The sequence below is a fragment of the Thalassophryne amazonica genome, chromosome 9 (assembly GCF_902500255.1).
Source record: "Thalassophryne amazonica chromosome 9, fThaAma1.1, whole genome shotgun sequence".
In the NCBI taxonomy this organism is placed as follows: Eukaryota; Metazoa; Chordata; class Actinopteri; order Batrachoidiformes; family Batrachoididae; genus Thalassophryne; species Thalassophryne amazonica.
In genome coordinates, this window is record NC_047111.1 from 97,691,972 (window position 1) to 97,710,162 (window position 18,191).

The window sequence follows — 18,191 nt, forward strand, 5'->3', positions numbered from 1 at the left end:
ACCCCGGACTGTTGAACAACTGAAGTCGTACTTCAAGCAAGAATGGGAAAGAATTCCACCTACAAAGCTCCAACAATTAGTGTCCTCAGTTCCCAAACGCTTATTGAGTGTTGTTAGAAGGAAAGGTGATGTATCACAGTGGTAAACATATCACTGTCCCAGCTTTTTTGAAACATGTTGCAGGCATCCATTTCAAAATGAGCAATAGCTGCACAAAAAATAAAGTTTATCAGTTTGAACATTAAATATGTTGTCTTTGTGGTGTATTCAACTGAATATATGATGATTGTTGGTGACTTCAACATTTATATAAATAAGCCTTCTTCTGACCCTCTCTACAAATTCATGGACACAATATACATGTTAGAATTCCAACAATGCATTCAGAGTTCAGCTCACATTCGTGGAAATACCCTGGATTTGGTCATCGTTCGTGGCATCACTGTCACAAATATTGACATTGTGTCTCTTGCATCAGTGGTTTCATATTACTCATTTTACAATCTCTTTCCCTTGCCCACGGGTACGAGAAACTTATTTATAATCACAGTGACACATTAACTCTTCAACTACAATTGAACTTGGAGCCAGAATGCCTGAAATCTTAGCGTCACTTTCTAAACATACTGTAACCCTTCAGTAAATAGTCTTGTGGACACCTTAAACTCAGAGGTCACAACTACATTGGACATGATTGTTCCACCTACATTAAAACCACACCCTCCCCAAAACACACTCATCTTGGTTCAATGATTAGTTACACAACCTCAAGCATAGGTCTAGAGGTCTAGAGCGAAAATGGCGTACTTCAAAATTACAGGTATTCTACCTCGCATGGCACAATACAATTCTAGAATATAAGCATGCACGACTGGCTACAAAGCGGGCCTATTTGTTGTGTGGGCCGCTGAAGAGGAGGTATTGCTGGCCCACCACCACCAGAGGGCACCCTGCCTGGAGTGCGGGCTCCAGGCACCAGAGGGCGCTGCCGCCTCACAGGAGCAGCCGGGGTGACAGCTGACACTCATCACCTGTGACAGCTGTCACCACTCATCTGATCTGCATCGATATATCAGCAAGACGTCATCTCCACCTCTTTGCCGAGATATCGTTCTACCTGAAAGGTAATATCCTCAGCCTGACTGCTTGATAGAAAGCCCTTTTGTTGATTTTTTGTGGTGATAACAGACTTTTTCTCCAACGAGAGGTGGAGGTAGCTCCTGCCGTTGCAGATTGCTGGGTGCAGACGCACCCACGTTTAATTGTGTTTTTGTTCCTCGCCAGCAGTACCAGGTCCGACACGCGGAGCAGTGGCCACCTGGGAGTTCGGGACTTGGCGGCTCCAGTATTCCCGGGGTCTGGTGCGGAGGAATCGTGTGGTTCCTGTCTGCTTTGGACAGGCGTCTCCTATCTTCGAGCCTGCCCACACGACACCTTGTAATTTGACCTTTGATCTATTGTGTAATCTTTGTGTTTGTTGTGCACGTTCGCAACAGTAAAGTGTTGTTATTTGACCTATTCCATTGTCCGTTCATTTGCGCCCCCTGTTGTGGGTCCGTGTACTTACACTTTCCCAACAGGATATCTCGGCCAACGTCATGGATCCCGAGGGGCGTCAACCGGCTGTTGAACGGCCAATGGAAGAAACCAGGGCGCACAGGCGTCGCAGGAGGAATGATCGGTGAGTTGCAGCGGATCCTCACCGTTTTCCCACGGCTCGGTTGGATTAATGACCGAGCAGAACGTCCTCCTTAACCGCAGGGTGGAGGCTCTCGCCGCGCAGGTGGAGGCGCGCCCTTAGGGCGCTGCTGCGGCTCTCCCTCCTGTCGACCCTGTGCGTAACAGTGATGTTCCACTGGTCGTTCAACGACCCCTCCCACCTTCCCCGGAAGCATACATAAGCCCTCCAGAGCCGTACAGAGGTTGTGTGGAGACGTGCGCGGACTTCCTTATGCAGTGTTCGCTTGTCTTCGCACAACGTCCCGTCATGTACGCGACTGATTCTAGCAAGATAGCTTATGTAATTAATCTGCTTCGCGGCAAGGCACGCGCTTGGGCTACAGCGCTTTGGGAGCAAAATTCACGGCTCCTTCTGACATATGATGGGTTTGTGAGGGAGTTCAGAACAGTGTTCGATCACCCAAATAGAGGAGAGACCGCTTCAGCCGTGCTGCTGTCAATGAGACAGGGGCGCCAGAGCGCAGCTGCTTATGCAGTCGACTTCCGCATCGCGGCTGCAAGGTCCGGCTGGAATAACACTGCCCTCCGCGCTGCCTTCGTAAACGGACTGTCGTTGGTCCTGAAGGAGCTCCTGGTGGCTAAGGACGAACCGCGGGATTTAGACGGGCTTATTGATCTCGTTATACGATTAGACAATCGGTTAGAGGAACGCCGTCGGGAGCGAGGCGAAGGACGTGACCGGATACGCGCCGCCCCTCTCCCTTCCGGGTTCGAAAAGGGGCCGCCCTCCCCACGCTCCACAGCCGCAGCGCTTTGTGGGGCAACAGCTCCCCCTGTTGACGTTGTTAGGGAGACGCACAGGGCCAAAATGGGAAGGCTGATCCGTGGAGAGTGTTTTCCTCTGCAGCTCAACAGAGCACACACAGAGAGACTGCCCCAAACGGCCAAAACGTCAACACTCGCCCTTAGAGACTGGGCTAAGGGGGGGTCAAGACATTCAAGTGAGACACACACAAATTGCCACACGACTCCCATTCACAATCCTGAGCGGGGATTTAACCCTTCAAGCCCGAGCACTGGTGGACACGGGGTCAGAAGGGAATCTGCTAGACAGCAGATGGGCAAAGGAGTAGGGCTCCCTCGTGGTGGCGCTTCCTACGCCATTGCAGGTGCGGGCACTAGATGTCACCCTCCTCCCTTTACTCACACACAAGACCCACCAGTAAACTCTGTGGTTGTCTGGAAACCACCGGGAGGAGATTGAGTTTTTTGTAACTCCGCCACCTCCCGCGTGATTTTGGGCATCCCAGGGATTTAAGCACAATCCCGGATCGATTGGCCGTCTGGGGTGGTGGTTCAGTGGAGGCGAAACCTGCCTCGGGTGTGTTTAGGATCCTCGGTTCCTCCCGGTTCCCAGGCTAAGGAGGAGGTCAAAGTCCCGCCAAATCTGACGGCAGTGCCAGTTGAGTACCACGATCTGCTGACGTCTTCAGCAAGGATCTGGCACTCACCCTTCCCCCGCACCGTCCGTACGATGTGCCATTGATTTGGTTCCAGGCGCTGAGTTCCCGTCCAGCAGGCTGTACAAACCTCTCACGACCTGAGCGCGAATCAATGGAGACCTACATCCGGGACTCATTAGCTGCCGGGCTGATCCGGAACTCCACCTCCCCGATGGGGGCAGGGTTTCTTTTTTGTGGGCAAGAAGATGGCGGACTTCGTCCATGTATTGATTACAGGGGGCTGAATGAGATTACGGTTCGCAACCGATACCCGTTGCCATTATTAGATTCCGTGTTCACCCCCTGCATGGAGCCAAAATCTTTACTAAACTGGATCTTAGAAATGCGTATCACCTGGTTCGGATCCGGAAGGGAGACGAATGGAGAACGGCATTCAACACCCCATTAGGTCACTTTGAGTACCTGGTCATGCCGTTCGGCCTCACTAACGCCCCCGCGACGTTCCAAGCATTAGTTAATGATGTCCTTGCGGGATTTCCTGCACCGATTCGTCTTCGTATATCTAGACGATATACTCATCTTTTCTCCGGATCCGAGACTCATGTCCGGCATGTACGTCAGGTCCTGCAGCGGTTGTTGGAGAACCGGCTGTTTGTGAAGGGCGAGAAGTGTGAGTTCCACCGCACCTCTTGTCCTTCCTGGGGTTTATCATCTCCCCCAACTCCGTCGCTCCTGATCCGGCCAAGGTTGCGGCGGTGAGAGACTGGCCCCAACCCACTAGCCGTAGGAAGCTGCAACAGTTCCTCGCTTTGCTAATTTCTACAGGAGGTTCATTAAGGGCTACAGGTCAGGTAGTTAGCCCCCTGACAGCCCTGACCTCACCAAAAGTTCCCTTCACCTGGTCGGATCGTTGCGATGCCGCGTTCAAGGAGTTGAAACGGCGCTTCTCGTCTGCACCCGTTCTGGTTGCAGCCCGATCCTAGTCGCCAGTTAGTGTTGAAGTTGGACGCCTCGGACTCAGGGATAGGAGCTGTGCTTTCCCAGAGCGGGAAGGCCGATAAGGTCCTTCACCCGTTGTGCCTATTTTTGCCGCAGGTTGACCCCGGCCGAACGGAACTATGACGTCGGCAATCGGAACTCCTTGCGGTGAAAGAGGCTCTTGAAGAGTGGAGACATCTGTTGGAGGGAACGTCCGTGCCATTCACGGTTTTCACTGACCACCGGAACCTGGAGTATATCAGGACCGCCAAGCGGCTGAACCCCAGGCAAGCCCGCTGGTCACTGTTCTTCGGCCATTTTGACTTCCGGATCACCTACCGTCCCGGGACGTAGAGAGAACCGTCCGGGAGGCCCTGGCACGAAGCCCGGACCCCGGAAGTGGGCCGAAGAACAGATTTTACGTCCCACCAGAAGCTAGGGCTGCAGTCCTGGACTTCTGTCACGGCTCTAAGCTCTCCTGTCATCCAGGGGTGCGAAGAACCGTGGCAGTTGTCCCGGCAGCGCTTCTGGTGCGTCCCTAGAGGCCGATGTCCGGATTATATCCAGGCCTGCACCACCTGCGCCAGGGGCAAAGGCTGACCCATCGTAGGGCTTCGGGTCCTGCTCCAGCCGCTGCCCGTGCCCATCGCCCCTGGTCCCACATCGGCCTGGATTTTGTCACGGGTCTCCGCCGTCCCAGGGCAACCACCACCACATCTTCACGATAGTGACCGATTCTCCAAGGCGGCCCACTTCGTGGCCCTCCCGAAGCTCCCGACGGCCCAGGAGGACAGCGGACCTCCTGGTTCACCACGTCGTCACGGCTGCATGGGATCCCAACAGACATTGTCCTCAGATCGCGGTCCCCAGTTCTCCTCGCACGTCTGGAGGAGCTTTTCTTCCGGGAACTGAGGGCCACGGTGAGTCTCTCATCCGGGTACCATCCCAGACCAACGGGCAAGCAGAACGGGCCAATCAGGAGATGGAGCAGGCCCTGCGTTGCGTGACAGCCGCGCACTAACCGGCGGCCTGGAGTACCCATCTGGCCTGGATCGAGTATGCCCATAACAGCCAGGTGTCGTCAGCCACCGGCCTCTCCCCTTTCGAGGTATGTCTGGGGTACCAACGCCTTGTTTCGCAGTGGTTGAGGGAGAGGTCGGTGTGCCCCTCGGTCCAGGCCCACCTACGGAAGTGCCGTCGGGTGTGGCGTGCCGCCCGTTCTGCCTTGCTGAGGGCCCGGATGAGGTCAAAGGCCATGCAGACCGTCGGCGGACCCCGGCCCCTGCGTATCGGCCAGGGCAGGAGGTTGGGTTGTCGACAAAGGACTCCCCCTCAAAGTGGACTCCCCAAGTTACAGGACCGTTACATCGGTCCCTCAAAATCCAGAAGGTCATCATTCCAGCCGCAGTGAGGCTTCAGCTGGCCGGCCTCACTGGGGCGGATCCACCCTGTATGTCACGTGTCCCGAATCAAACCACATCACACCTCACCCCTCTGTACTCCGGGTCCGGCACCGCCTCCTGCCCGGATCATCGATGGCGAGCCGGCTTGGACTGTGCGCCGCTTTTGGATGTCCGTAGGATGGGCCGGGGCTTCCAGTATTTGGTGGACTGGGAGTGGGTACGGACCTGAAGAACGCTCCTGGGTGAAGAGGAGCTCATTCTGGACCCGGCCCTCCTGGCCGATTTCTACCGCCGCCACCCGGACAAGCCTGGTCGGGCGCCCGGAGGCGCCCATTGAGGGGGGGGTCCTGTTGTGTGGGCCGCTGAAGAGGAGGTACTGCTGGCCCACCACCACCAGGGGCACCCTGCCTGGAGTGCGGGCTCCAGGCACAAGAGGGCGCTGCCGCCTCACAAGAGCAGCCGGGGTGACAGCTGACACTCATCACCTGTGACAGCTGTCACCACTCATCTGATCTGCATCGGTATATCAGCAAGACGTCATCTCCATCTTTGCCGAGATATCGTTCTACCTGAAAGGTATATCCTCAGCCTGACTGCTTGATAGAAAGCCCTTTTGTGATTTTTGTGAGTGATAACAGACTTTTTCTCCAACGAGAGGTGGAGGTAGCTTCCCTGCCATGCAGATTGCTGGGTGCAGACGCACCCACGGTTAATTGTGTTTTTGTTCCTCGCCAGCAGTACCAGGTCCGACACGCGGAGGCAGTGGCCACCTGGGAGTTCGGGACTTGGCGGCTCCAGTATTCCCGGGGTCTGGTGGCGGAGGAAATCGTGTGGTTCCGGTTCTGCTTTGGACAGGCGTCTCCTATCTTCGAGCCTCCCCACACGACACCTTGTAATTTGGACCTTTGATCTATTGTGTAATCTGTTGTGTTTGTTGTGCACGTTCGCAACAGTAAAGTGTTGTTATTTGACCTATTCCATTGTCCGTTCATTTGCGCCCCCTGTTGTGGGTCCGTGTACTTACACTTTCCCAACAATATTACTCTGATTTGATTAACAAAAACAGCATAATTAAAAGTTCCTGTTCAGACAACACTTATTCAAGGACAACCACCTGTACGTTGTTCTCCTTTACAGCCCAAGATGTCTTAAGATTACTTTGAGAGAAACAATAGATGGCACTGGGTTAAATATATCCCAGCATGCCTTAGTCCAGCCACTACACCCTGTTTACTGAATGCAGGTGTCATCACTGATACATCACCTAATTTACCAAATTCCATTTTATTCCAGTGGGCGTGCTGATGAAACTTGTAACTTCTGCTAAAAACGCAGTCTGTCTTTCAACCCTATACAAATAAAGTGTTTAAGGACCTGTGGCCCACTCTTGGCCTACTGCACTGAAAATTATTATCTGTCACTAACCTCAGGATCTGTTCCTAAATTTTCAAATCTGCAGTGAGTACTTAGGGCCCTGTCACATTAGAGCATGATACCTTATGAAACACACAAATTGGAAAAATAAACAGAATTCCAAGCAGCATCGTACGGGACAGACATTCATACAGCCGTGTATGAATGCCGTATGATACCCAGAACGTGGTACGAAGCCAGGCTGGAATGATTCGCGCAATTCGGAGTGCTAGCAGCACCCAATCCAGGTTGACTGCCCAGAGTGCAGGTCAAATGTGGATATAACCTTCCCCCACAAAAAAATAAAGAAGAAATAAAAAAAGACAAGGAACAAAAACAACACAGCATGAAAACTCCACAATGCCAGCACCCGAGGTCTGAGTTGGAAAGCAGTGGGTCCACCCCTCTGAGGTCTGGTATGTTTGAGGTTTCTTCCTTAACATCATCAGAGGAAGTTTTTTTTTTTTACCACGGTCACCTGTGTGCTTGCTGAAGGGGGGTTGGTAAGGTTCAGACCTGACTCGTGTGAAGAGCCGTGAGGCAGCTTTGTTGTGATTTGGCGCTATATAAACAAAATACATGAAATATTTAATTAAATTGTTACCACAAAATCCACAAAATATGCAGTCATAAAAACACTTTCAAAAATTTTTTATGTCTACTCTCTTTATTACACAATGGAAGCAACAAAGCACCTTGCTTTGGAATAATAGGACTGAGGAGAAGAGCACTTGTATGAATATTTTGTATTCTCTACATTCTCCATCTGTTCATACCCACCCCTCTTTCATTTTCGTCCAAACACTCACTAAGATGTTTCACTACACTAAGTTTCATAAAAATTGGTTCTATGATTACAGTCGATCTAAAAACAAACAAACAACAAACAAACAAAATGACTCAAAAATGGCCTTGCTCATCCATGGATATGACTCAAATTTACTGCTTTACATTCCAAGCCTGACACAACATCTTCATGACGTTTCATGAAAAATTGCCTCATTTTTATGTAATGCTTCTGACAAACAGAAGCAGGCAAAAACAACATCCTCGCAGGGGCAACAAACACGTGATTCCAAGCCTGTTCTGGAGGGGCAGTTCATTAACTAGTTGTAGTGAGAAAAAAAGAGGGAAAATATATATGACTGAGTAAGTCACTACATAACTGCCTACCTACTGTCTGTCAAATCATATTTAAGGTGCTGCCAAGGAAGTGGCAACTATGTTTTGTTTTTACTCAGACAAGTTTCCTTGTGACACAATTTGATACGGTTTTCTTTCCTCAGTCAGAAACTCAATTTATCGAAAACAAAAAGCCAACTGAAGCTGTGGTGTAGAACACTGGGAGAATATGTCTAACCCGTTCTTTTATGACAATCACAAGTCCCGTTTGACTGAAGACAGAGAAACATACACCTGGGAAGAAAGGAGTAATCCTTGAGGGAGTGCTGCTGGATGGTAGGAGGCAAACAGCTTATCAGTCACCTGAGTTCTTCGCCCACCCAAACACTTTGTCACTTTTGCTCACTCCTGTCAGAAATTTCTAATTAGTTCTCCACGTCCCTGCCTGGCACTCCACTGGCTCCCTGCCTGGCACTCCACTGCCTCTCCGTCAGGTTGGCTTAAATATGATTAGCTATACTTTTCTCCCATGACTTTTTTTACATGGATGACCTCTAATTTCCTGCTTTAAACTCAGATAAAACTGAGTATTGTACTTGGCCCCCAAATCTTAGAAGCATGGTGTCTAACCAGATCGTTACTCTGGATGGCATTTCCCTGATCTCTAGTAATACTGTGAGAAATCTTGGAGTCATTTTTGATCAGGATATGTCATTCAAAGCGCATATTAAACAAATATGTAGGACTGCCTTTTTGCATTTACGCAATATCTCTAAAATCAGAAAGGTCTTGTCTCAGAGTGATGCTGAAAAAACTAATTCATGCATTATTTTCCTCTAGGCTGGACTATTGTAATTCATATTATCAGGTTGTCCTAAAAGTTCCCTAAAAAGCCTTCAGTTGGTTCAGAATGCTGCAGCTAGAGTACTGACGGGGACTAGCAGGAGAGAGCATATCTCACCCGTGTTGGCCTCTCTTCATTGGCTTCCTGTTAATTCTAGAATAGAATTTAAAAATTCTTCTTCTACTTATAAGGTTTGAATAATCAGGTCCCATCTTATCTTAGGGACCTCGTAGTTACCATATTACCCCCTTAGAGCGCTTCGCTCTCAGACTGCGGGCTTACTTGTGGTTCTAGGGTTTGTAAGAGTAGAATGGGAGGCAGAGCCTTCAGCTTTCAGGCTCCTCTCCTGGGAACCAGCTCCCAATTCGATCAGGAGACAGATACCCTCTTACTTTTAAGATTAGGCTTAAAACTTTCCTTTTCGCTAAGGCTTTATAGTTAGGGCTGGATCGGGTGACCCTGGACCATCCCTTGGTTATGTTGCTTTAGACGTAGACTGTGGGGGGGTTCCATGATGCACTGTTTCTTCTCTTTTGCTCCGTATGCATCACTCTGCATTTAATCATTAGTGATCGATCTCTGCCCCCCTTCTCGGCATGTCTTTTTCCTGGTTCTTTCCCCTCAGCCCCAACCAGTCTCAGCAGAAGACTGCCACTCCCTGAGCCTGGTTCTGCTGGAGGTTTTTCTTTCCTGTTAAAAGGGAGTTTTTCCTTCCCACTGTGGCCAAGTGCTTGCTCATAGGGGGTCGTTTTGGACCGTTGGGGTTTTTTCATAATTATTGTATGGCCTTGCCTTACAATATGGAGCGCCTTGGGGCAACTGTTTGTTGTGATTTGGTGCTATATAAGAAAAAAGTTGATTGATTGATTGATTGATTGACTATTATATATATATATATTATATATATATATATATATATATATAGCTTAAACAGATACAGAGATAGATAGATGTGTGTGTGCGTGTGTGTGTACAGTTCAGATGTTTCAATCATGCAGAGGAGAGACTCCTTGGCTGGAGGCAAACTGAGGACTGCAGGGTCTTTTCTGAGCTTGGGTGTTGAATTCACTCGTCGTTATGGTACAGTGTGCTACGGCTCTGCAAATGTCATGAATACTCACAACTAACAACGATGCTTTGGGAAGCCTCCATTTTCTCATTGTCAGTCAGGGAGCATTTGTAATCACCCGTACTCTCTCTGCCGATGGCAGGCAAGTGTAGGTGTCCGAATTTTCCACCAGAATTTTTTGCTCCTGGAGGAGAAAGAAGAAAGAGAGGGATAATATGTATTATTTGCTTTTCTTGTTGAGAAATAATATGAAGTAAGGCAGAATGAACAATTTCGTTTGGAAATAAAAGCAATTAAAGACTGTTGACTTGGATCCAGACAACTTGAAGGAGAAGTGAAGTACAATTACACACTACTTTGTTGAAAATCTTTCAAGTGAATTGGAAGCATATCCCTGAAGCTAGAGGCCAGTACATTATGTTATTCTCAAGCCTTATAAAAATAAAATGAAACACAAATGAAATTGGGTCTGTATGATCCTGGATGGGGTTTGGCTCACGGTGACACCATACTGTGTTAATACTTTAGATCAATCAATTTGTATCCCTGGCGATTAAGGCCAAATGTACACTTAATAGAAATAAGTCAGGAAAATATATTTTTTTGGAATCAAGGCCCAGCACATCTTCATGCATGTCCAGGCAGGGGAATTCTTCTCAATATCTCAGATTAATTTTTTGTGTGCATGCCATTAAAACTGGATGGCTTTCTGCACACCACTATGGCCACCGGGCCGCTTTCAGCTGAGCAGCACAAGATCCACCCAGACCCCCAGGCATTTTACTGTAGCACCCTCAATCTGCCCATCTCATTTCAGTCTGTGCATGACTCACAACAGCCCAGTGCATCTCTGTGTATCTCCAGGCAGAGGAACTCTTCTTGACATCTTGCATTAATTTCTTAGTACATGTCAACTGTTTCACATAAAAATAAAGACTCGCTGCTATCTTTCATTTGGACATTCAAGAAAATACATATTCATCTATGCTCAAGTTGAACTCCGTGGTAATCCCAGGTGCGAACAAAAAAATACATATTTACATTACAGAATAGACAATGGAATTAATTGGCAAGATGATGGTGGCTCCACAAAGTGATGTCGGTCAGCCATTGCAGAAGGAATCACCCATCTAACCAAGCTTATTAGAGATCTGTGAGCAAGCACACAAAAAATGATCCCCCTCCCCCCTTGAGATAAAATTCTAAAAATAAATAAATAAATAAAAAATAACAATCATATTTGAACCTAGTCCCAGAAGATCTCTGAGGACTGAGCCTTGGTCTGACTTTGGGGGACTGAGCCTCAGTGAGAACCCACTTTGTGTATAATTTTCAAAAAGGTTAGAGTAATTCTGAGTAATGGATATAGGGATACAGAGTTTTCAATATGCTGAAGGGTAAAAACCACTTCAAACCAGTCAAGTTCGTACAACACATCAGACAGTACCGGCTTGGGCACATCGCAAAACCTGAACCTGTCTGGTGCCACAAAATTCCCCCTTGTATTTTGAACAGTTCTTTAAATGCGTTGAGTCCAACTTTAAAGATAAAGGATATTCAAATTTTCTGCAAAAGTGGGATGTGCTAATGAGTGATTGCCAGAGCCCGAACACTGAAGCGACAACTGAATTCACAATGACCACAGCAGACACCAGTAAGCCTCCTGAAGTTAAAAAGTGAGTTCTGACTGACCTTGATGTGGAAGAAGAAGGAGTTGGGAGGAGGGTTGCCATCAGCATGACACTTCAGGGTCACATTGTCTCCTTCAACGATGGGCAGCTTGGACAGAATCTGGAGGCTAATCTTCTCTGATGGATCTGAGAAGGAAAGAAAGGAAGGAAGGAATAGAATGCAGAATGAGTGTTGAAATGTCCAACAAATCTTGAAAAAAACACACCAAATTAATTTAGGGGTTAATGTGGTTCTTTAAAATCAATTATTTTATTATAAATAACTGATTCATCATTTGATCTACAAAATATAATTTAGCAACTGAAAAAAAAACAACAAAAAAACAAAAAAGCAAATGCAGCCATCTCAATTTTTTTGAAAAGCCATCAAACATTGCAATATAAAAAAAAATTCTGGATTTATATCTGGTTGTTGGAAGACAACAGAGATACGTTTATTGGAGACAGAGACCACAAGTTTAAAAATGTCTCCCACCAATTATAACAAATTTACAAAATTACTTTGATCTTGTTTTGGGGAGCAGCAATGAACAAACTCCATGATACACCTAATACACTGCTCCAAAAACACTTTTTAATCAGAGAATAGCATCAAGTCAGTTCAACGGCTGGGATATTGAGCTGGTAAGTTAAGTAGCAGTGGGTGTTGTTAATCAGTTTCAGCTGCTTTGGTGTCAAAGAAATTAACAACAGGTGCACTAGAAGGGCAACAATCAGACAACATCTTTTCTGACTGATTTTTTTTCGTTAGTTTTGCATTTGGCTAGGGTCAGTGTCACTACTAGTAGCTTGGTGTGCTACCTGGACTCTACAGAGGTTGCACAGGTACTGTATCTCCTCCAGGAATGGTACAATTGATACATCAATATGTGTCATTCTCAAGAGCTTTGAGGAGATTCCAGGAGACAGCCAGTTACTCTCTGAGAGCGGGACAGGGCCACAGAAGGTCCTTAATCCATTAGCAGAACTGGTATCTGCTCCTTTGTGGAAGGAGGAACAGGATGAGCACTACCACAGCCCTACAAAATGATCTGCAGCAGATCACTGGTGTGAATGTCTCTGAACATCAGAAACAGACTTCATGAGGGTGGCCTGAGAGCTCGACGCCCTACAGTGGGCTCTGTGCTCACTGGCCAGCATCATGGACCGTGACTGGCATTTGCCACAGAACACCAGAATTGGCAGGTCCGCCAATGGCGCTCTGTGCTTTTCACAGATGAGTGCAGGTTCAACCTGAGCACTTGTGACAGACTGAAAGGGTCAGAAGACACCATGGAGAATGTTATGCTGCCTGCAACATCAATCAGCATGACCGGTCTGGTGGTGAGTCAGTGATGGTCTGGGGAGGCGTATCTCTGGAAGGATGCATAGACCTCTACAGCTAGACAACAGCACCCTGACTGTGATTAGGTAATGGAATGAAATTCTTGGACCCATTGTTAGACTCTACACTAGTGTAGTGGGTCCTGGTTTCCTCCTGGTGCACGACACTGCCCAGCCTCATGTGGTGTGAGCATGCAGGCAGTTCCTGGAGGATGAAGAAACTGATACCACTGACTGGGCCCCAAGCTCGCCTGACCTAAATTCAATAGAACACCCCTGGGGACATTATGTTTCTGTCCATGTGACACTGCCAGGTTGTGCCTCAGACTGCCCAGGAGCTAAGTGATGCCCTGGGCCAGATTTGGGAGGAGATCCCCCAGGACACCATCCATCGTCTCATTAGGAGACGCTGTCAGGCATGTGCTTGTATGCATGCCTGACAACGTCTCCTAACATGGGGGCCAAACAAACTCCTGAATACCATTTTCAGTTGCGGCAAGAAAATTTGGGCAAAACGGACAAGCCTGCTGCATAATTTTTTCACTTCTAATTTTCCAGGTGTCTTTGAATTCAGCCCTCTGAATGCTGAACATTTTTATTTCCATCAAACAATGTGGCATCCTTTATTTCCTAACACCTTACTCAGTCCATATCAGGAAAAATATCCAGCATGAAACTCCCCCCACCAACCCCACTGAGGTTTGATGCGTTTTCAGAAGTGTTCCTTTCATTTTTTAGCAGTGTATACCTAATATCTAATAATGTCTGAATCATATCTAATTATGCATTAACATTGAAGAAACAAATGATTCTGAACCCTGGATGTTAGCGATTTCCTGTTTGCACATTTTTATGTCATTTATGTGAGTCTTCATCACTAAGTCATCATTTCTTTCAAGGAATAGCTAATTTTAAAAGTATCACAGTATCATAAATATCATGTTTTTCAAAATACGACAGGATCTAATGCTGGCTCCATGATAAAATGTTCACAATGCGTGATATATTGTTAAACTCCTAATGTAGTTGGTCTTGTAGGAGAACTGATCCAATGTGACAGTGTATTCCAAGTTAGCTACTTTGTGGAAAAAAATCCAAGATACTTAGATGAATAGTTATGTGAACCAAACTACGAAACTCTTCACGATGCCCTCTATTGCTCTTCAATGGTACAAGTGCCACTTCTGGTAACTTGACATTCAGCAAATAATCATCTGTGGCTTACAAGTTCTTTGAGTGTGAGATCAATTAAATCATGAAGAGTAGGTGCACACAAACTCAAATAATTCTCCATCATATTTAACAAGGTGCCACTTTCATGCTTTGATCAGTGACTCTCAAACCCACTAATCAAAAATAAACTGTCCTGAAGTTGTGAGACCTCATACAACCTACACCCTTTTATTGATGAAAGCCTCTTGGTCCAGCTGTTCTTCAAAGTTCAAGTCTGTGATCAAGAAAACAAAGTGAAAACCACCTGTAATTCTCTAGTGGATTTTCCCAAATACTTTTTTTTTTTTTGTGGGGGGGGGGGGGGGGTGGAAGAGTGGGAGTAGAAGAACCTTGCACAATTGTATGGCCCTAAATCTAGCTTAGCTTTCGGATATGGCTTGTGCATCGCACAATGATATGCATCCTTTGTTCAAAGTGTTTTTATTGAAACTTCAGTCAAATATAGTAATACAGTGCAATACAACAGCATTTTTTTAAACCTCCCATAACCCTCCCACCCTGTAGCACTGTGAAAGAAAATTGTAAAATAGAACCATGAGTTACAAATACAGAGGAAATACTAGTCCCTTAAGATGAGTAAGGGATCCACCTCTTTAACCTGATCTAATATGGGCTGCCAGATACTAAAAAACATTTTGGCACAGCTTTGAGTGGAGTATTTTATTTTCTCCAGTGACAAGTTGTGTAAGAGATCCACAAGCCAAAGTATGAAAGATTGGAGGGTGTTTTTCTTTCCATCTAAGCAGTATAAGTCTTCGAGCAGTAAGTGTGGTATATGCCACCACTTCTCTCTGTTGTGAACGAATATTGGGAATCTCAGGTGTAACACCAAATTATGCAATCCTAACTTCTGGCTCAATATGAATTCTAATGGCATCTGAAATAAATTTAAATATAGACTGCAAAAACTGAATTAATTTTGAACATGACCAAAACATATGAGACAGTGTTGCTGGTTCTATTTCACAACGGTCACAGTTGGGATCCAATTCAGGTTTGAATTTAGCCAATTTCACTTTTAACCAGTGGAGTCTGTGAACAACCTTGAATTGCATTACCCTATGTTTTAAACAGACTGAAGACGAAAAAATATTAATCCCAGAGTGCCAGACATCTTCAGTGATTACAGTCCCAAGTTCCTCCTCCCACTTTCCTTTGGTATGGGCCAGTGGTTCCACATCATGAGAGTTAATAATACCGTGAATTTTACCAATGACGCCCTTTGCAGATATATTTGTGTACAAGATGGTTTAAAGGAGTGAGTCAAGAGGCTGTGAGGGGAAGTAGTTGAGTGAGGATGACACAAAGCTGCGGAATTGAAGATATCTCAAGAGATGAGAGTCAGGAATTTGAAATTTTGTTTTCACTTGTTGGAATGAGGCAAATAGTCCTTCAATATACATATCTTTCAATGACCTAAGGCCATGTGTCGCCCAAATTGTAAAAAAAAGTCATCACTAATGAAGGGAACAAACAAATGATTTTGTACAATAGGTGAAATGACAGATCGTATAAACCAAAAGCTCTTTTGAATTGAGCCCAAATTCTAAGTGAATGTTTTACCACTGGGTTTGTTGAATACATACATAATGGTTGAGGAAGAGGTAATCTTGAACACAGCAGAGAACGCAGAGAGGTAGATTTACATGACATCTCAGTAAAGCTGGAAGTTTGGAAGAGAAAATCTTCCATGCTCTCTGTGCCGTTGCAGAATATTTCTGGATATGCGGGCACTTTTCCCTTTCCGTATATAGGATGAGACTAACTGCTCAATAATTGAGAAAAATGTTTTTGTTAAAAATATGGGTACATACAGAAATTTGGGTAAGACATTCATTTTAATTACATTAATTCTGCCCCCTAACAATATTGGTAATGTAGTCCAGCATGTGAAATGCTGTTTTATACAATCTAGTCATGGAATAAAGTTTGTTTTATACATATCTTAGTAATTTTTAGGTATCCATACACCTAAATATTTAAATCTGTCTTTACTCAGTTTGAATGGGTAGTTTAACATATTTTGTTGGGCTTCAAAGTGTATGGGCATATATTCGCTTTTTTTTGTTTATTTTGTAGCCTAAAATTCTCCAAAAATCACCCAAAAGATCCAGTAATACTGGGAGGCTCTGAAGTGGCTCAGACAAAGTAGCTAACTTGGAATACACTGTCACACTGAAACCTTCATTTTGATCAACAAAGTAGCATTCGTACTTTGAAGATTGCGTGGCTCCCTGATGATACAGGTAGCAAAGTTAAACAACATCAGATAGTTTGTGTTGATCGCACCATTTCACAATAAAACATTTAATGCCAGCATCCCACCAAATACTTTTAATGTGAAACGCAAGCTGTCAGTGTTCCTTGCGACTGAGTTTAAACTGACAACACTGAGATGTTAGAGATGTTAGCTAAAATCCGTTTTTTGCTAACATGAACAAATTTCCCACAATTTGTACATTTCAGTAAGTACATAAGCTGAATAAAGTCTTATATTCTCTGTGAGTTCAAGTTTAAATAAACTGTGTTCAGGAGGTGGAGTACTGTGTTTTGAATATTCTAGCCTCTTCCAATAACCTGTTTAATAGGAATCCTTTTATTTTCATATAATTGATAATAAAACTGATTTTTTAAATAATATGAAATACTGTATTCAAATACAATTCAATATAACATAAAGCAAAACATAGACCCGAATGACATAAAAAGTGCTTATTATCAACTCAATCCTTTATTATGAAGTTTTTTGGGATTTATTTTCAAAACCTTTATTTTATTAAACAATCTGGTTAGAAACTCTACTGCCATCTCTCCTAGACATTTCCATGCCTCCACTGGAATGTCATCTGGACCGACTGCCTTTCCACTCTTCATCCTCTTCATAGCAGCCCTCACTTCTTCCTTGCTAATCTCTTGTACTTCCTGATTTACTCTCACTACATCATCCAGCCTTTTCTCTCGCTCATTTTCTTTATTCATCAACTCTTTAAAATATTCCCTCCACCTTCTCAGCACACACTCCTCACTTGTCAGCACATTACCATGTGCATCTTTTACCACCCTAACCCGCTGCACATCCTTTCTAGCTCTGTCCCTTTGTCTGGCCAATCGGTACAAGTCCTTTTCTCCTTCCTTACTATTCAACTTCTTGTACAGCTCGCAATATGCCTTTTCCTTTGCTTTTGCCACTTCTCTTTTCGCCTTACGACGCATCTCCTTGTACTCCTGTCTACTTTCTTCATCTCTCCGACTATCCCAAAACTTTTTCACCAACCTCTTTCTCCTTATGCTTTCCTGGAGCTCTTCATTCCACCACCAAGTCTCCTTGTCTTCCTTCCACTGTCCAGATGTCATACCCAGTACTGTCCTAGCTGTCTCCCTCACCACATCTGCAGTACTTTTCCAGTTGTCCAAAATTGCTTCCCCTCCAACCAGTGCTTCTCTCACCTGCTCGCTAAATTTCACACAACAGTCTTCCTCCTTCAGCTTCCACCATCTGATCCTTTGTTGAGCTCTCACTCTCTTCTTCTTCTTTACCTCTAAAGTCATCCTACAAACAACCATCCTGTGCTGTCTAGTGACACTCTCTCCTGCTACCACCTTACAGTCTGTGATTTCTTTTAGCTTGCATCTCCTATAAAGAATGTAGTCCACCTGTGTGCACCTTCCTCCACTCTTATATGTTACCCTGTGCTCCTCCCTTTTCTTAAAGTAGGTATTCACCACAACCATTTCCATCCTTTTTGCAAAATCAACTACCATCTGTCCTTCCCCATTCCTATCCTTGATACCATATCTACCCATTACTTCCTCATCACCTCTGTTCCCTTCACCAACATGCCCATTGAAGTCTGCTCCTATCACCACTCTTTCATGCTTGGGCACACTCTCCACCACCTCATCTAACACACTCCAGAAATCTTCTTTCTCCTTCATCTCACAACCAACCTGTGGGGCATATGCACTGATGAT

The 18,191-nt window shown here is 45.6% G+C and overlaps 1 protein-coding gene across 1 annotated transcript in view; it reads right to left on the reverse strand.

Annotated features, from left to right (window-relative positions):
• Positions 1-18,191, reverse strand: part of alcama (activated leukocyte cell adhesion molecule a) — a 434,306-nt gene that overhangs the window by 89,719 nt on the left and 326,396 nt on the right. The window contains exon 7 of the mRNA XM_034178820.1: positions 11,665-11,789. Within this exon, the coding sequence (XP_034034711.1) occupies positions 11,665-11,789 (125 nt within the window). The remainder of the gene's footprint in view (positions 1-11,664; positions 11,790-18,191) is intronic.